The sequence below is a fragment of the Adiantum capillus-veneris genome, chromosome 17, assembly GCF_014529385.1.
Source record: "Adiantum capillus-veneris isolate H3 chromosome 17, ASM1452938v2, whole genome shotgun sequence".
Taxonomy (NCBI): Eukaryota; Viridiplantae; Streptophyta; class Polypodiopsida; order Polypodiales; family Pteridaceae; genus Adiantum; species Adiantum capillus-veneris.
In genome coordinates, this window is record NC_140947.1 from 118329621 (window position 1) to 118350566 (window position 20946).

At 46.9% G+C, this 20946-nt stretch overlaps 1 protein-coding gene across 1 annotated transcript in view; it reads right to left on the minus strand.

Annotated features, from left to right (window-relative positions):
- LOC147437958 (UBQ, helicase-c and DEAD-like helicase domain-containing protein) overlaps positions 1-20946 on the minus strand; it is a 136426-nt gene that overhangs the window by 22509 nt on the left and 92971 nt on the right. Inside the window, exons 20-21 of the mRNA XM_086487349.1 lie at positions 18147-18263; positions 17822-17977 (exon numbers count right to left, since the gene is read on the minus strand). Coding sequence (XP_086343475.1) covers positions 17822-17977; positions 18147-18263 — 273 coding nt within the window. The remainder of the gene's footprint in view (positions 1-17821; positions 17978-18146; positions 18264-20946) is intronic.

The window sequence follows — 20946 nt, forward strand, 5'->3', positions numbered from 1 at the left end:
AACCTATGACTGCGTAGCTCTTTGAACACAATGGCCAAGTGATGCCTATGCTCCTCTTCATTCTTTGAGTAGACTATCATGTCATCAAAGAATGTACCAACAAACTGCTGGTGTGGACGGAAAATTCTGTCCATCATCCTATTAAACGTAGCAGGAGCATTTGTGAGACCAAAGGGCATCACTAAAAATTCGTAAAGGCCAAACGTTGTTCTAAAAGCAGTCTTGTGCACATCCTCTGATCTAATGCGGATCTGATGATACCCACTCTTTAGATCTATCCTGCTAAACATAGCTGCTCCTTCTAATTTGTCCATAATATCATCAATTCTAGGTATAGGGAACCTATTCTTGATGGTATTCTTGTTCAGTGCACGGTAGTCGATGCACATACGCCATGAGCCATCTTTTTTCTGCACCAACAACACTGGAGAACAGAATGGAGATGAACTGGGCTGAATCAGCCCTTTTTCTAACAGCTCCTGTACTTGGCCCATTATCTCTTTCTGCTGAGCCGCACTAACCCTGTACGGAGGCTTATTTGGTGGGCTACAGCCTGGCACCAAATCTATCGCATGGTCCTCGGGTCTCTCTGGCGATAATTGAGACGGTAATGAATCGGAAAAACAGTCACTATACTGTTGTAAAAACATTGACCTTTCTTTATCTAGCACAGATAAATTTGATTCATCACAATCTGACACTTCACGTGCAAAAACCAAGTACGCAGAAAGATGCTTTTTCATTACAGAAGTAATAGCAGAAGCTGATACAGTAGGAATAGACTCCCCTTTAAGCTTTACATCCAGAATGTGAGTCTTTCCCCTGCTCTGTACAGTGATCTTTTTGTTGTAGGCATCCATAATTCCCTGTACACGAAATAACCAAGGAATACCTAACAACACATCACATCCGTCCAGTGGCATGATGTAAAATTCTTCAACATCTACATAGGACTGGATATGTAGACGCAACTTTCCAATGATGGGTGTCACAGCCTCTGTATGGCCAGGACATGCCAAACCTGCCTCTGCTGTATACCCCATCTCTTCAGGTCTGATTCCCAACTTTGAAGCCAATTCTGGGGAAATAAAGTTGGCTTTGGCACCTGGATCAAAGAAGATAAGCACTGTTTGATCCCTAACCTTTCCCCATGCTCTGCAAAGCTCACTTGCATCTGAATTTGGCTTGTCGCCCACCATATCTGGCACTAGACCAGCCATGGGCTTCTTTCCCTTCCTGTCCTCCTTGTCTTCAGAATCAGCTGGCCTTTTCTTTGTAGGACAGTTGTAAGCAATGTGGCCAGGCTGCTCACATATAAAGCATTTGTTCTCTGTCCTCAGGACCTTCTTTTGCTCTTCTGACTTGCGAGGAAAACGTCTTTTCCATTTCTTTGCTGGTCCTTTTTCTGATTCAGCCGTAGCTTTGTCTTTCCCTGCGTTGGCTGACTCCTGAGTCCCTTTAGGAGCCTCATTGGGAACGTGCTTCTTGGCTGAATTTTTCTTGCCTGATCCTGCCTTGACGCCAGTGTTAAATTCACAATCTTCTCCCTTGAGCAAACCATTGCCAGTGTTTGCTACCTCGATGAGCTGCGTCAAAGTAGTGACTTTTGTCTTCGTACAGTACTTTCTCAATCCTTTAGGTAGGCCACAACAGTATTTTTCAATCTGTTCTGTCAATGGCACAAACCTATAGGAAGTTACTGGAAGTAGAGCTTTCCAAAACTTCCGATTGTAATCATCCAGATTTCTGCAAGTGGCAGCATTAAGCTGGTGCAATTCTGTCATGACATCTGCTTCGAAATCATCAGATAACCATGCTGCTGCAAAAATCTGCTTGAAGTAAATCCATGTGGACGGAGCTTGCCCTTGAAGCAATAAAGTTGTCCACCATTGTCCCGCATTCCCTGTCAAGAAAGTGGCTGCCTTGCGGACCTTTGAAGCCTCTGTAAAGTTTCCCCCTGCATAGGCCTTGTCAAACTGCTGGAGGAATGAAAGAGCCTTCTTCCTGTCATCAAACCCTGTAAAGGTCGTGAATGACACTCCTTTGCCACCTTCTTTGTACGGAGTTGGCCTCTCCAGCGGCGTTAAATTGTCATATGGAAGTGACTGAAACATGGGAACACTATTAAGGTTCATCTGTGTTCCTTGGCCGCTATTAACTTGACCTGGAAATGCCATATTTGGCTGCTGATTTGTAATTCCAGCCATACCAAAATTTGCTTGTGGCATCCCAAATTGTCCCTGAGTGCTTTGAAACCCTGGTTGCATACCCATGACACTGTACATGGGGTTAGGCATCATCGTTTGAGCACCCGCAAACACTGTTCCTGGCGTATAAAACTGATTTCCAGGTGCATGACCAGCCATGCTCTGAAATACCGATCCACCTCCAAAATAGCCAGGGTGTACTGAAGGTGGTGGGAAGACCTGTTGCATAGCCTGTAGGTTGCTTCCCTGCCCATTAGAACCAGCTATAGGCTGCTGAAAGGTGGCGGGCTGAATTGGTACAGCTTGAAAAACTGGCATCTCAGCCACCTGTTCTTGCACCTTAGGCATACGTTGTGGAGACTGCATGTTCTCCGTCAAGTGTACAGGTGTTTCCATTGACTGTGCGGTATGAATCACCTGTGTTCGAGCCTTAACAGGCTTTTGAATATGATCCAGTGACCCAACTTGCTGAGACGGAACCGGAGGTTGCAGAAAGGCTAAAAACCTCGGATTCTGCATTACTTGTGTGAACATAGCCACAGCAGTAGCCAACTGGGTCCTGAATATATCATCATCAGTCTGTGGTGGTCTTGAGGACTCACCCACTTCATGTGTCTGTTGACCCTGTGAAGAGGAAACCTCTTCAGTCACATCATCTGGTCTGTCAGCCATAATTACAATTCCCTGTGTCTCGTCTATGATCCCCTGTGTCTTCAAGCCCAAAACTGACCAAGGCTCACTTCTATGGGAAAAAGTGATTTAATCCCGTCGATGGAACCATGAAACCGGCCTGTTCAATCCAAAAAGGGCGGTAGACTTTACTTTAAACCTTGATTTAGCTTTCACCCATTATTAGTCGTCTATTTTACCTGTACTTTCAAGACACAACAAAGGGGAGAGGGATACAGGCTGCTAGATTGCACCTGTATGAGTAGACGGACACCAGATTGGCCCCTAACTTAGGCGCCCCTTTCGGTATTTCTTTATTGTTCAAAAGAGGGAATAAACGCTGTGGTTCCTACAAGCTGCCCCGCACAAACTCGGCTGAATTTCCACTGTTCCAGCCCGATTTCGGCAGCATAACTGTACTAGAACCCTTCACGGTCAGTATTCCCACGCATTGACTGACTTTCCCGACGCATACGGGCACTTTGCAAAACCTGGCGAGAATCTGCAGCACGCTGAATTCTCTGTTTTCAGCCCTGAAAATGCTCCAGATCGCCTGTACAGCGGTCCCCTTGCGTCCCCGAACCTCCTGGGGGTATTAGGGTCCGTTTAGAGCCAAAACCCTAAACCTGCAAAAATACACAGCAGGCTGTAATTCACTGTTTCGGGCTCCGTTCCGCGTGCCGGTCGCATCCCTAGCAAGTCCTCGAGCTCCCGCACCTGTAGGGCTACTTGCCCTTTGAATCGGACGAGATTTCTGGCGTGAAACCTCTCCGAATTCACCTGTACCTGCGGGGGGATTAGCCGCTAGCTAATCCAGTACCTGTGCAAGAGGCTCTTGCCTCGGCAATCGCGCATGAACCCACACAACTGTACATTGGTCAAATGAAAAGCCCACTAGAGGGGCATAACATACTGCCAAAGGGGAGAGAGAGGGCAGTGCGTAGCGTGCAGGGCATCACTCCTGGCACCGCACTGTGCATAAGAGGGAAAACAAGCACTCCATAGCTCTTAACCTGTGACAAAGACTTGCAAAATGAGCCTCCCAGCTATAAATCACGTTTTTGCCTTCTCTATAAGTAGTAAACTGGCCTCAGAGTGCCAAGTGTCACTCATTTGTGCATTTTCCCGCTTTAGACCCTCGGGTCTAAAAATATCTCACCTGCAGCCTCTGTTGACTTGGCCACAGAGTAACAAAATGATCCCCATGTCAAACTGCACGTAATGACGCGAAGACATTTTCAGGTCCCAAAATAGCAGTTCCCTAAATTTTAGGAGATGCTGCCATTATATCTTTCTAGGTCATCCGACCCTCTTTGTACACTGCGGCCACATCCAGAACTGAAATGTAGCCTCTGTAGCAAAGGATTCCACTTTGGCTAGTCAATGACCCCACTTGGCTAACCATAGTCCTTGTCCAACCTTAGTGCTCTCTTGCCCTCAGGCCTGGACTCCCTCTGGACAATTCCACACTAGCTATGCAATGCAGGGCAGTTAGATTTCCCGAGGGGTGTTTCCAAAAAGTGAAAGTAAATAGATAATAAGAAAGAAATCAACAAAAAGGATAGATAGTAGTCACACGCTGGTGACATGCAAGTGTGTGTGAGACGGAGAGACAAGCCCTCCGCTGATGACCTGCACGCTCCTTTCCCTCTAAGCGACCTGCATAACCTGCACGGCAATCAGTCCCCCTGTGCAGTCAGCCTTCAGCAGATTTTGTAAAGTTTTCGTCCCCTATCTGTGCTTTGCTTTGGGGGGTGTGTGTGTGCGCGCGCACGGGGTAATAAGTCCCCCTGCGCAGTCAGCCTTCAGCAGATTTTGTACAGCTTTTGTCCCGTCTGGCTTTGCTTTGGGGTGTGTGTGTGTGAGGGTGTGAGTGTGTGCAAACAAGCTTGTCTTTGCAGAGTCTTGCGTCAAAGTTTTCTTACAGCCAGATCAAAGTAAATACATTTAGTTGTTAAAGCCTTCAAGTTAGTGAGGTTGTGACAGTTCTTTGCTTTTGGTGTGTTGGAGCTTGTATAGAAGTATGGTTTCTTGTACATAACTGTGGACAGGAGTGCAGAGCTTGGTTTGCTTGAAATACAATGCGGATTTTGTACATTGTTGGAAGGTTTATAAACGCAAGGTTCCCTTTAGTGATATGTCGCGGATCCTGGCACACCCTTTATTAGCTCCTATAAACGCAAGAAACAGATGGCTGTTGAATCTTCGGAAATGGGTGAAATCCAAGCCTATTGGAGGATTTTGAAGGTGCACGCAATGCTTGGGAGGGTCAAGAGTTACCCACTACTGAAGTTCGTACCACATGGCAGGCCGTACGGATTTCCGCAAAAAGTGCTGGCTGTTTTGGGCAGGTTTCAGCGCTACTTTTGGGAGCTGATGCTCTTGGGGTTTAGTGCTTTTGAACTAAATGCTTTGGGGCTCTGCTCTTGGGCAACCCTTATACTATTTAAAAGAACTCTCTCTCTCTCTCTCTCTCTCTCTCTCTCTCTCTCTCTCTCTCTCTCTGACTTTGTATCAGATCCATCACATTGTAACTTTCTGGTCTCATAGGTCACTTTGGCCTTTTGAAGACGTTAATATAACATTTCATTTCATTTCATTTCTCATGGCGGACAGCAACAGCGCACAGGTTACTCTCAGCAGCGCGTGCAGGTTACTGTAAGCAGCAGCGCGCAGGTTCCTCTCAGCAGCGCGCAGGTCTCTCGATGCCATTCGCCTGATCGAGAACCGGATGCACACACCAATTAATCGCTAAAGAGCCAAAGTCAGTCAGCCCCTCCCTCTCTCTCTCTCTCTCTCTCTCTCTCTCTCTCTCTCTCTCTCTCTCTCTCTCTCTCTCTCTCTCTCTCTCTCTCTCTCTCTCTCTCTCTCTCTCTCTCTCTCTCATTCTCATGGCGACAGCAACAACGCGCAGGTTCCTCTCAGCAGCGCGCGCAGGTTTCTATAAGCAGCAACGCACAGGTCTCTCTCACACAGCAGCGCCACCAGCTACGCCACCAGCTGTAGCTCAATCAGCCTCATTGTTCCTGCAGCGCGAGGTCTCTCTCTGACGGGCTGCTGAGCGCAAGGGTGAAGGGATCTCTCTCTCTCTCTCTCTCTCTCTCTCTCTCTCTCTCTCTCTCTCTCTCTCTCTCTCTCTCTCTCTCTCTCTCTCTCTTATAGCAGCCGTGCCCCTCTTTGGATAAATGGCGGATTGCAATGACTGAGGACGTACAGAGCGCGCAGCCTCAGCAGGTCAGGTAGGGTTCTCTCTCTCTCTCTTTCTCTCTCTCTCACAGCAGCCCTGCGCGTTCCTTCCTGAGGGTTCCCTGCAGCCCTGCACGTCCTCTGCAGCGCTGTGCTGCCTATGTTGTTTTGCGCGTGGCCTCTGCTCTGCTCTGCGCCATCGGCTACGAGCAACTCTGCACCTTCGCTGGACTGTCCTCAGCATCCTTGGCTCCCCCCTTTTTTGCCCAAATTGTGTGTTCAGGACTTAACCCTCGACAATCAGTGCTTTGCACAATCTCTATACAGCTCGTGAGGTCTTCAATCCAGCACAGATTTCCAGAGAGCAAATCCGCCATTCATTAGAATCGAGCTTGACCACGGTGACTCGGGAAGGGAAGCCTGTTCTGTAAGCACCTGAGCTATCTTTGCAAAGCCCAAGGACTGGTGAGGAGCAGTCAATGTGGCAGTGCAGGAGGTTCGGCGCCTGAAAGAGTTTGGTGTCACAAAGGGTGAACTGACAAGGTATATGACGGGACAACTCAAGGACAGGGAACATCTTGCAGCCATGACGGACAGTGTTGCTTCAGTAGACAGCTTGAATTTTATAATGGAAAATGATTCTTTGGGCCACACCGTAATGGATCAACGTCAAGGCCATGAATGCTTGATGGGTGTTGCACAAACTGTCACACTTGAAGATGACCCTGCATAGGACACGGAAGCCGCCAATGTCTCACCTATTTGCAAGCCGCGAGCAAAGGCAACCTTCATGCTCACGAATACGCGGATGGTGCAGATGGAGAGGGAAATGAAGGAGTGGAAATTAAAGATGGAAGGATGGTGGAAGGAGAAGGCCAACCTCCTTCAGATGGTCTTCAATGAAGGCGCACAGTGGAAGAAGGAGAAAGAAATCCTTAACGCAGAAATACAGACACTCAAAGAAGAAGTCTCAGCCATCAAACAGGAGAACCCAAACGCCGAGATACGGGCACTCAAAAAAGAAGTCTCAGCCCTTAAACAGCAGCTTGCTGATAGAGTAAGCAATGGACTAGAGGAAGGCGAATTTCAACCCTCGGTAATAGATGAAATCAAGGAAATTAAGGAACAGGTAAGGATGATCACAGAGGAAGAGAAACTGAGTGTGCCAAAGACATCTTCATGGGCAGAGATGATAACAAGGACACAGAAAAAGGCGGACGAGGCTGAAAAATGGATTGAGGTCGCCAAGAAAGGGAAAGGTCAAGAAACTCCTTGTACACCGATGCTTATCAACATGACTCTCGAAGAGGAACAAAGAAGGCGGATGCGAGCATTGCATGTGAGAGTGACCGGTCTCAAGGACATAAACAATGTGGAGAAAGAGGTCACAAGCCTTACATCCAAGATGGGGATGGAGAAGCCTTTGCACACAAAGGCATGGAGGGTAGGTAAGAAAAGTGATGACACGGGAGAGTCTTCAAAGGGGAGAGCTCTCATACTACGCTTCCCCTCGTTGAAAGAGAAGAAGGAATTCTTGAGGAAGAGGCCTACTCTCAAAAAGACAGGTATTTTCATCGGTGATGACCTGACTCTCTCACAGCTCGCACATATGAGAGAGGTAATGCCAGAGATTACAGCGGCAAGGGAGAAGGGAAAGATAGACTTCTACAGAGATGGACGGGTGGTGATTTTAGAGCGGCGTACTGCATGACGGTGCGAGACCTATGGGACCACACTGAAGATGGCTACCTAGAATTGTAATGGGTCTATGAGGTTGGACGTGGGTGCATTTGAGGACAGATTCAAAGACAAGGATATTGTATTCTTCTCAGAGACTTATCAGGCCCCTGGGCAGGTAATGCCACATGTGGTGGACAGATGCTCAGATGACAGAGAGCAGACGGAGTATGGGAGATACCTCATGGAAATGACGACTACACATGGATTAGCTTACAGCGATTTCCTGGAGCAGCCGGTTTCACATGCTTTCCACAGACATGGGGCCAGTACAGTGGATTATGTTATGACACAACCGAGCTTTGTCCCCTGCATTCAGGATTTCACAGTGGGAGCCAGGCCATTGGGCATAGCAATAGATCATGCTCTCTTGACACTATCCGTTAAATTTCAGTATAGTACGACCCAGATATTAGGAGGCAGGTCACACACCCGCTATACATTTACACCAGAGACTAATTTCGTTTATTCAGAGGAGATCTAGGACCGTCTATTGGAAGGCACAGCTAGCACAAATCGTATAGGCCTCTCAGTCGAGGAGTGCACCACTCTATTGATGGAGACACTGCATGGGGCTGCATCAGTGGCATACCCACACACCCAGCCGGGCAAGAGACGACATTCTGGGAGCATGCCCCAGAATAGTTGGTATGATGAGAAGTGCAGAGAGATGAGAGCCCAGCTTCAGAGGAATCTTCTTTTAGGAGTCATCACTTACAGACAGTCTCGGATTGCTTTCCGACGCCTTGTGCGACGGAAGAAACGAGCTTACCTAGCTCACATGGAGCAAGACTTGTCTCAAATGTTCTTGAGTAGGGACTCAGGAGAGGCATGGCGACTCTTCCATGAGCACTCCCCTCCCCCAGTGATTACTTCACCTGATGTGTGGGGCCAATATGCGACATCATTATATAGGTTCCTGGATAGGAACCCCTTCCAGACCCTACCAAGCGTTGCCCAGCTATGAGCACTTTCTTTACACCTGAGATGGTACAAAGGGCCATCGGCACGATGAAGACCGGGAAGGTATATGATCATAACGGTCTAGAGCGGACCACTTTATACATGCCAGGGATATGCTGATGGAGGTTCTCGCAATGTTGTTCAATCATGCCATGTGTGAGGGATTACCTGACACTTGGAGGTTGTCTAATATTGTGCCCATCTTCAAGGCTGGTGACCCTACAGATCCTTAGAACTACCGCACTATTATTGTTGGACACACATTGGCACGGTTGTATGCATCTATCCTAGAGCAACACTTGAGTAATTGGGCAGAGGGCGAGGGTGTACGAGAAAAGGGTCAAGCCGGCTTCAGGAGGGGTTTCTCCACTCTTGATCATATTCTGACACTCAGGGCCATCATTGAGGAGGGCACAGCACATGGGAGACGGATCTATTGTAGCTTTGTGGATTTTCGCAAAGCATTTGACATGGTACCAAGAGCTCGATTAATGTGTAGACTACAAGAGATGGGGGTGCCCATAGAGGTGATTTGGGGGATTATGGCTTTGTACAGATCAGTGATGGGACATGTACGCACTCCGGAAGGGGTATCTGATTTAGTTCACTCTACTATTGGAGTGAAACAGGGCTGCCCATTGTCTCCTACTCTATTTGGTATGTATGTTGATGAAGTGTCTGACTACATCGACAGAGAGGGTGACAGAGGTGCACAGCTGGCAGGGACGTGGATCCCATTGTTGCTATATGCTAATGATACTGTGCTGATATTTGACTCACCAGAAGGTATGCAACGACAGTTGGATGCACTACGCAGTTTTGCAGAGGATAGTGGATTGTGTGTAAACCTAGGTAAAACCAAGGTTATGGTATTTAACACCACACCGCAATGGGTCAGGAGATCAGTAGCTACTTTCAAATATGGTCAGGAGATTGTGGAGTATACAGATGCATACACTTACCGGGGGGTAGTCTTTACTGGGCCGAGATTTTCCTTGAGAAGAACAACAGAGCTGGTGCGGCTCTAGGAGGAATGGAGAGGATGTGTTCACATGTTCAGTTCCAGGAACCTAGGACAAAGTTATGGCTCTTTGATACTTTGGTTGCCTCTACTATGTTATATGGGGTGCAGGTTTGGGGACCTTCTGTAGGCCAGGATGGTTGGAGGCGTATGGAGAAGCCCCTGGTATCTATGATCTCTCGGCTGATTAGAGCCAAGTCTTCCGTACCGCATGATATCATTAGAGCGGAATTAGTTGCCCCCCCTATGGAGATTGAGGCGCTTACTAGATCAGTCTCCTTTGTACACAGTCTGTGGGATACTACCAGAGATAGGTATGCCAGGGTGGCTCTAGAGTCCTCCAGACAATTAGCTCTTAATGGGGATACATCATGCTGGTATGCACAGATGGCATCATGGTTTCAGACACATGGTTTCACCATGCACAGGTTGCCTCCTTTTCAATACTCTCTACAGGCACCCTTGAGGTCTTCGACGCGGGTAGAAATTAATAGACTCATTTGTCAGGATCTGATCCAGCTGGACACGAGGAGGACATGGATAGAGCCGATACAGGCGTTGGGCACAAACAAGGCTTTCTATAGAGAGCATTTTCTCCACCACACGGGGGATGGGTTTGTGATTCGACCTAGCTATTTGCACACGCATCTTTCTCATGGTGTGCGATGTGCCATTGGCCAGATACGCACGTCCTCACATCAGCTCGAGATTGAGACTGGCAGATTTAGACGGACACCAGCAGATAGCAGGATATACTGCTTATGCCATCTAGAGCCAGAGACAGAGGTACATTACATATGTCATTCCACAGTGTACTATGAGATACGAGGCCGTTTTCATTGTCTATTCAGAGAAGGTTTTGGGCCTCTATCTAGGGTCATGAGTTATGAGGATCAGAGATGTCTTGGGCTATATCTACTTGAGCTACACAAGCATAGAGAAACTTTACTGAGGAGAGCTGAAGAGAGACAACCCCACAGACAGATCACAGATTTCTTTACACTAGATATTGTACACCCAGAAGAACAGACAGACTCCAGAGGAGCAGCCAACAGTGGAGAGGTCTACCTGCACTATTGGCATTCTCATAGACCGAGCATTGGAGCTAGGGAGATCTAGACGACCCTGATGGAGAAGAGGACCTACACAGTTTCGAAGGAGGCTACAGCAAAGGATTCGAGCCATACTTTTTCGTCGTCTAGAGTTCAGATGAAGATGGATCTCTATGAAGATAGAGCTCTACTTTCCTCCCATATTGTCTACACATTGTATAGCTCAGTTCACACATTTCACGCCTTTTGCCTTTCACACCTATCAGCTTAGTTTAGGATTCCGCAGTATTTATATCTTGTTATCCTAGTTTAATTTATTTTGTTAATATGACTTTGTATCAGATACACCGCATTGTAACTTCCTGGTCTCATAGGTCACTTTGGCCTTTTGAAGACGTTAATATAACATTTCATATCTCTCTCTCTCTCTCTCTCTCTCTCTCTCTCTCTCTCAAGGTTTCACGGTGGGAGCAAGGCCAGTGGGCGTAGCAGTAGAGCATGCTCTCTTGACACTATCTGTTTCATTCCAGTATAGTACAGCCCAAACATCGAGAGGCAGGTCACACACTCGTTATACATTTACACCAGAGATTGCTTCTGTTTATACAGAGGAGATCTGGGACTGTCTATGGGAAGGCACAGCTGGTACAAGCCTCTCAGTGGAGGAGTGCATCACTTTACTGACTGAGACACTGCATGGTGCTGCATCAGTGGCATACCCACACACCCAGCCGGGCAGGAGACCACATTCTAGGAGCATGCCCCAGAATAGTTGGTATGATGAGGAGTGCAGAGAGATGAGAGCCCGGCTTCAGAGGGATCTTCTTTTAGGACTCATCACTTACAGACAGTCTCTGATTGCTTCCCGACGCCTTGTGCGACTAAAGAAGCGAGCTTACCTGGCTCAGATGGAACGAGAATTATATCAAATGTTCTTGAGTAGGGATTCAGGAGAGGCATGGCGACTCTTTCATGAGCACTCCCCTCCCCCAGTGATTACTTCACCTGATGTGTGGGGCCAGTATGCGACGTCGTTATACACGGTTCCTGGACAGGAACCCCTTCCAGACCCTACAGAGCCATGCCCAGCTACGAGCACCTTCTTTACCACTGGGATGGTACAGAGGGCCATTGACAGGATGAGGACCGGGAGGGCATATGATCATGACGGTCTAGTAGCGGAGCACTTTATACATGCTAGGGATATGCTGATGGAGGTTCTTGCAGTGTTGTTCAATCGTGCCATGTGTGAGGGGTTACCTGAGACTTGGAGGTTGTCTACTATTGTGCCTATCTTCAAGGCACGGGATCCTACAGAGCCTGGGAAATACCGCACTATTATGGTTCGGCACACATTGGCACGGTTGTATGCATCCATTCTTGAGCAGCGCTTGAGTATTTGGGTAGAGATGAGAGGGTACGGACAAAGGGTCAAGCCGGTTTCAGGAGGGGTTTCTCCACTCTTGATCATATTTTGACACTTAGAGCCATCATTGAGGAGGGCAGGTCACATGGGAGACGGATTTATTGTAGCTTTGTGGATTTCCCCAAAGCATTTGACAAGGTACCGAGAGCTCGATTGATGCGCAGACTACAGGAGATGGGGGTGCCCATAGAGTTGATTTGGGGAATTATGGCTTTGTACAGATCGGTGATGGGACATGTACGCACTCCGGAAGGGGTATCTGATTTAGTTCACTCTACTATTGGGGTGAAACAGGGCTGCCCATTGTCTCCTACTCTATTTGGTATGTATGTTGATGAGGTGTCTAATTACATTGACAGAGGGGATGACAGAGGTGCCCAGCTGGCACGGACGTGGATCCCATTGTTGTTATATGCTGATGATATTGTGTTGATATCTGACTCACCAGAGGGTATGCAGCGACATTTGGATGCACTACACAGTTTTTCAAAGGATAGTGGATTGTGTGTAAACCTTGGTAAAACCAAGGTTATGGTGTTTAACACCACACACCAGTGGATCAGGAAATCAGCACCTACTTTCACATATGGTCAGGAGATTGCGGAGTATACAGATACGTACACTTACCTGGGGGCAATCTTCGCTGGGCCGAGATTTTCTTTGAGAAGAGTAGCAGAGACTAGACTGACTAGAGCTTATGCGGCCTTGGTAGGACTAGAGAGGATGTGTTTGCAGGTTCAATTTCAGGAACCTAAGACAAAGCTATGGCTCTTTGATACTTTGGTTGCATCTACTATGCTATATGGGGTGCAGGTTTGGGGACGTTCTGTAGGCCAGGATGGTTGGAGACGTATGGAGAGGCCCTTGGTATCTATGATCTCTCGGCTAATTAGAGCCAAGGCATCCGTACCATATGATATCATTTGAGCGGAGTTCGCTCCCCCCCTTATGGAGATTGAGGCGCTTACTAGATCAGTCTCCTTTGTACACAACCTATGGGATACTACCAGAGACAGATATGCCAGGCTGGCCCTAGAGTCCTCCAGACAGCTAGCTCTACAGGGGGATACATCATGCTGGTATGCACAGATGACATCATGGTTTCAGACACATGCCTTCACCATGGACAGGCTGCCTCCTTTTCAGTACTCTCTACAGGCACCCTTGATGTCTCTCACACGGGTGGAGATTACTAGAGTCATTCGTCAAGATCTGATCCAGCTGGACATGAGGAGGACATGGATAGAGGCGGTACAGGAGTTGGGCACGAAGACGGCTTTCTATAGAGAGCATCTTCTCCACCTCACAGGGGATGGGTTTGTGATTCGACCTAGCTATATGGACACATCTTTCTCATGGCTTGCGTTGTGCCATTGGCCAGATATGCACATCCTCACATCAGCTCGAGATTGAGACTGGCAGATTCAGAGGGATACCAGAAGATAGCAGGATATGCCGCTTATGCCATCTAGAGCCAGACACAGAGTTACATTACATATGTCATTGCACAGTGTACTATGAGATACGAGGCCATTTTCATTGTCTATTCAGAGAGGGTTTTGGGCCTCTATCTAGGGTCATGAGCTATGAGGATCAAAGATGTCTTGGACTGTATCTACTTGAGTTACACAGGCACAGAGACACTTTACAAAGGAGACCTGGAGAGAGACGGTCCCAGAGACAAATTACAGATTTCTTTACACTAGATATTGGACCCCCAGAGGAGCAGCCAGAGGAGCAGACACCATTGCAGAGCTCTGCCCACACTCATACTACCGCTACTGGTATTCTCATAGACCGAGCATTGGAGCTAGGGAGATCCAGACGCCCGTCATTGAGGAGAGGAGCTACACAACATCGACGGAGACTACAGCCAGAAGAGCAGACACCATTGCATAGCTCTGCAACATCGACGGAGACTACAGCCAGAGGAGCAGACACCATTGCAAAGCTCAGCCCGCACTCATACTACCGTTACTGGCATTCTCATAGACCGAGCATTGGAGTAGGGAGATCTAGACGCCCGCGATTGAGGAGAGGAGCTACACAACATCGACAGAGACTACATCAGAGGATTCGAGTCATACTCTCTTGACGTCCAGAGTGCAGATGAGGATGGATCTCCCCCATATCTTCCCCCCTTCTTTCATTGTACTACACATTGTATTTTGTTTCAGTTCTTTTTGATTCCGGACATGGTATCAGATTCACTATGTTGTAACGCCTTGGTCTCATAGGTCATTTTGGCCCTTTGAAGACGTTAATATTTCATTTCATTTCTCTCTCTCGTAAAGTTCAGTGATTTTGAAGCTTATGTTCGTGTGTTGCTATTGATCTCTCGCTTGGAGTATCCAAGCCTGTAACAGTTGTATCAAAGCTCAAAGGGATTCTTCTTCTATAGAGGATCCGATCTCTTCTGCAACACACTCAGATTCTCAAGGAGAATCTGACAGAGCAGTCAAGATTTTGTTCGTGAAAAGAATCTTCATGCCCCTGCCCTGGCTTAATAGCCACTCCCACCCTTCGTCCATCGCGCATCGGGCGCATTCCCATCTTCATCGCTCTGTCTTAAGGGACATAAGCCATAAAGAACCCAAGAGTATACATGGGTTCTCGCAGAGAATCTGATAGAGATAACATCTCGCGCGGGGGGGGAAGGGGTATATAGGCAAAGAAAAGTTGAAATCCGGCGTGGGAATTGAAGAAAAGAATGAAGAATTGAGCAAACTTTCGACAGCAAAGTTTGCTAGAGCGGAGTACAAACGTCAACTACAGGTTGACACATGTGTGAAAAGATTAATCAAGTACTCCAAAGACCCAAACTTTGCGAAACACCTGAGAATTACCCTATGGATGAGATTCAGGATTAGCTCGCAGTCTTCACAAAGAAAAGGGTGAGGGTGCCATGATCTTCTTGCATATGGTGGGGCCTGAATATGCAAAAGCATGTAGGTTATTGTTTCACAAAGTATATTAAGCCATACCAACCAACAAAGAAATCATGCACAAGTTTTCAACCTTGTTTGTATATGAGAGATGCCCATCTTGGCATGCAGAGTCCAACGGGTCAGCGGAAGGTTGCATGGGCTAATTTTGGTGAATAGGTCCTACATCACTGCAATAAGATCCCGGGCAATATGGACAAAGAGCTCAAGAACTAGACTGACTACAATGAGAATGGTCAACATGTGACTCAGACCACACAATCCACTTCGAAAGCTCTCATTGACCATGGGGGGATAACTCCTATTTCATGCAGTTTGGGCCCTCACTCATTTTTGAATTACAACACCAGATGGATGAGATTCACACCAGATGAGAGGCCATTGATTCTCCTTTCAGGTCGAGAAGCTGAAAGGACAAACAAGTGTAGAAACATGGAAACTGTACTCGTAGAAAGAGTTGGACAGAGCTCTTGAAAAGAAGATGAACCAGATAATGAAAGGCTTGAAGCACTCTAGGGAGGAGAGGAAACCGGTCGATTTCCCCGGTTTTTGGGCCGGAAGTCGGCTTTCGAGGTGGCAAGTAGATCCAAGAAGTGTGCTAATTTCAAGGATGACTCGGATTTTTCTTCGTCTTCAAAGAGTTCCGACAATTCGTCTTCCTCTAGTGCTAGTGAGGATGAGAAAAGGTGGAAGAAGCGGATAAAAAGCAAGGAAAGCAGATTTCTAAAAAAATCTTTTGAACTTAGCACATCTAGACATCTGTTATCGGTGAGATCTGGATGTGATGGCTAAGTGAATGAAGAATGAATGTGATTTGCAACTTAGCGCATATAGACATCTGTTAGAGATCGATGAGATCTAGATGTGATGCCTAAGTTAAGTTGAATCAAGATTCTAGTGCATCAAGATGTCTATCTGGATGAGATGACTGGATATTGTTGTGAGTGCATCAAGAGTTTCGGAAGGATGAGATGGCTACACAGTTATCTAGGTGCATCAAGAGTTTTGGACTGAATGAGATGGCTAGATTGAATGATTGAAAACACGATGTTCAGAGTGAACTAAGTGTTTGATTCTGTGAACTGCATGCTATATGGATATACTGTCTTGTGAGGATAGTCATGGACATAGTTTGCTTGGTTGAAATGTGAAATGAATGGTATGAATCTGATAGTAACAAGACATAGTAGATCAAGACATCCGTACACATCAGCGTGGTCTGGATGTGATTGCTAAATGGTTACAATGATCGGGATTTATATCTGAGACCCTCGACAGAAATGTGATTGATCAATGATTGATGTCTTTGTGGATTCGTGGAGTCCAGTGCATGAGTACATAGAGTCCTCAAGAAAGTTTCTATCCTTCGGTTGTTTTTGCAAGCGTAATCGAGGGCAATTACAACTCTTTAAAGAGGGGGGGATGTCACAAAGTGATGATGTGGCATGCCCAACTGGCAGAGAAATGGCCGTGTGCACGAGAGAGACCGAAGAACCAACCTAAAGAACTATTGAGCACCGACCGTTGGGCCCAAAACCCTAAAATCCCGAAGCTTGAACTCTGAGGCTGATTTCCGTAAAACGCGTTGACATGCTGACATGGCATTCTGTACGGACAATGACGTGGAATGACTATGGATTTCCTCATTTTGCGCTGCTGGTGCCACGTGGCAGGCAGTACAGATTTTCGCAAAAAGCGCTGGCTGTTTTGGGCAAGTTTCAACGCTAGCATTTGGGAGCAGATGCTTTTGGGGTTTAGTGCTTTTGAACTCAATGCTCTGGGGCTCTGATTTCGGGCAACCCTTGTACTGTTTATAAGAGCCCCTGGGCTTCACTCTGTAGAGCATCTGGACGCAAAGTCTGAAAGCAGAGAACCCTTGGGAGTTGTACTTTGTTGTGAGCAATAATAAAGAAATACGGCAAGGGGCGCTAGTCTTTGGGCCAATGCATCTGGGCATGGAATTCCGTCGTGCCGTCTCTCTCTCTCTCTCTCTCTCTCTCTCTCTCTCTCCCTCTCTCTCTCTCTCTCTCTCTCTCTCTCTCTCTCTCTCTCTCTCTCTCATCCATACAGTCCCAGTTTGTAGTAGTTGTATTTTTTGTTTCAGTTCTTTTTTATGCCGGACATGGTATCAGATTCACTATGTTGTAACAGCTTGGTCTCATAGGTCATTTTGGCCTTTTGAAGACGTTAATATATCATTTCATTTCATTTCTCTCTCTCTCTCTTGACGCTCCACATGACGGTGCGGGACCTGTGGGACTAAATTAAAGGTGGCCGCCTGGAATTGTAATGGATCTCTACGCCTTGATGTAGGTGCCTTTGAGGATAGTTTCACTGGGAGGGACATCATTTTCTATTATGAGACACATCAGGCTCCTGGGCAGTCCATGCCACAGGTGAGCGGATGGGATGAAAGCTCAAAACTGCTGAAAGCTGCCCTTAGCTGAATAAGTAGACCCCTTGGTTAAGGAAGCCCCAAGCAGCCTAAGGCAGCGGAATGTAATGCACATCAAAATTGAGGCAGAAAAGAAGAAGAATGCAAGCGCAAAGCAAAGGCGAAAGAGAGAAGGGCAAGTCAGCGAACACCAGGAGAGAAGTTGAGATACAGCACTTACAAGTTCTCCACCAATTACATGCACATCCGTAAAGTCTCTGGTCTTAGTATAATACTTGACATCAGCTGCTTGACAGACAGCCACCTTTGCTCCAAGGTCTAGAGTCTTGACAAGATAAGTCTTTCCCTGATGAATGTACACAGCTCCTTCATAAACCTGATCACAAAAATTCCATTGCAGGTTCTATGAATCACATTTTCTGGGAAGAAACATGGAAGAGCCAAATCTCTTAAATAAAGCAAGAACAAGAACTTCCATCCTAGAGGCAAAGCTTTGACACACTTACATACAAGGCATATGAAAGCTCATTTAACAAAAATATCACCTCAAAGAAAGCTTTGCTCTCTTCCACCTCCTCAATCACCTCATTTGTTGCACTATTCACTATAATGTATTTCTCTGGTTCAATTGCACGAATGCTTACAGCCTGCGCTATAAATCTCTGTCCACACCAAATGTCACATCAGAAACCAGATGCAAGAAAGAGAGCATTAGAATGACAAAGATTAAAGACATTCAGTGGTATTCTCCTTGGGTGTTGGTTGAAACAGCTCAACAATTTTTTAAGTCTGCAGAAACATTCATAGAGAGAGAAAAACCAATGTCCCAAAAGGGCAATGTGACCTATGAGACTGAAACAGTGAATACAATGAGCTGTCTACCTATGCTAGTAAACAGCCTATGTGAAGGTGCAGCCATTATCCAAACTAAACTAGATATCACTAAAGATCTCGCCTATGTTGTGAGGAAAGAGTGTCTACGCCTCTCCATTGCCCTGGAGGAGCCGCCTGCAGTATCTCACTGGCTGCAAAGAGTATGCAGCAGCGCAGTCCAAATAGCTGTCAAGGTGGTCGATGTTGGGGAAGATTGTGAGTCCAAATGTGAGCACAACCAGCCTTTCACAAGATCCATAAACAAGCACAATCAGCACCAACAATGCCACGAGCTCTTGCTGACCTGAGAAATGATGTCTGCATAGAGCGAGGGATGTATATGTCGTAAGATTATTGAGGGAAAGTGTAGACAACGCTATTGTTCAGGAGAGTAGGTGCCCCCACACGCGGCGCAGCAAATTGGACGTGCAAGGTCCTACTTGCAGCGTTAAATTGGGCCACAGATCAATTAAGGTAAAACAGGCTTTTATTATGAAGACAGCATTATGGGCAGCCTACGGGATGGACAGCACCACACAATAGATTATAGAAGGTCACCAGGAGACAAAAAGCATCAAGCAGACAAAACAACAACCTTCAGTTCTCCCCCCACCCCCCACCCCCCCCCCAAATTCTCTGAGCTCTCTCTCTCTCTGCCCTTTCGGAGCCCCGTCTATCACCTCTTCCCCACATCCTACGCCGAATCCGCGAGAAATGACCATGAAGGGGCAATCATCGCCAACTAAGACATGATCCTCTCGTTCCTCCTGATGGCGGCACCATCCTCGTCTTGGCATAACCCAATCACCACCATAACATTCTCCCTGCTCAACAACAGCACAACAAAGAGGAGACACTACCTGCTAGATAGGGGACATCAGTTGATAGCGCTGTCCAGCTAGGACGACCTAGACGCCCAAGGCTACGAGGATCCTCGAGTCACCAAAGATGCATACACAAGCAGATCAGGATCGTCATTGATCGACATCGAGCACAACCTATCAGGCTTCTTAGCATGAAGGACATTGACACTCTACGAAGAGACCAATGATTGATCTCTTGAGATGCCTCTACCCCCTATTCCCCCACTCCTCTTGTGTATTGATGTACTAATGTATATAGTCTCTGGCTCTCATCTCCCCTACCTTGTTCACCATGTTTACTATATCACCCTTCCCACCTACCCATCAATGTATGACAGACCTAGATTTTAGATTTTCTACTCAATTTCTATTTTCCAAAGAGAGTATTAGATTTTATTGGGATGTAACTTTTGGTCTCATAGGTCATTTGCAGACGTTTAATATAACATTTCATCTCTCTCTCTCTCTCTCTCTCTCTCTCTCTCTCTCTCTCTCTCTCTCTCTCTCTCTCTCTCTCTCTCTCTCTCTCTCTCTCTCTCTCTCTCTCTCTCTACATTGGCACAGTAATATGCATCTATTCTGGAGCAACACTTGAGTAATTGGGCGGAGGGCGAGGGTGTACGAGCAAAGGGTCAGGCCGGCTTTAGGAGCGGTTTCTCCACTCTTGATCATATTCTGACACTCAGGGCCATCATTGAGGAGGGCAGAGCACATGGGAGACGGATCTATTGTAGCTTTGTGGATTTTCGCAAAGCTTTTGACATGGTACCAAGAGCTCGATTGATGCGCAGATTGCAGGAGATGGGGGTGCCCATAGAGGTGATTTGCAGGATTATGGCTTTGTACAGATCAGTGGTGGTACATGTACGGACTCCGAAAGCGGTATCTGATTTAGTTCACTCTATTATTGGAGTGAAACAGGGCTGTGCATTGTCTCCTACTCTATTTGGTATGTATGTTGATGAGGTGTCTGATTACATTGACAGAGAGGGTGACAAGGGTGCCCAGCTGGCAGGGACGTGGATCCCATTGTTGCTATATGCTGATGATATTGTGCAGATATCTGACTCACCAGAAGGTATGCAATCACATTTGGATGCACTACGCAGTTTTGCAGAGCATAGTGGATTGTGTGTAAACCTAGATAAAACCAAGGTTATGGTGTTTAACACCACACCGCAATGGGTCAGGAGATCAGTACCTACTTTCAAACATGGTCAGGAGATTGTGGAGTATATAGATGCATACACTTACCTCGGGGTAGTCTTTGTTGGGCCGAGATTTTCTTTGAGAAGAGCAGCAGAGACTAGACTAACTAGAGCTGGTGCGGCTTTGGGAGGAATGGAGAGGATGTGTTTGCAGGTTCAGTTCCAGGAACCTAGGACAAAGTTATGGCTCTTTGATACTTTGGTTGCCTCTACTATGTTATATGGGGTGCAGGTTTGGGGACCTTCTATAGGCCAGGATGGTTGGAGGCGTATGGAGAAGCCCCTGGCATCTATGATCTCTCGGCTGATTAGAGCCAAGGCTTCCGTACCGCAGGATATCATTCGAGCGGAATTAATTGCCCCCCCTATGGAGATTGAGGCGCTTACCAGATCAGTCTCCT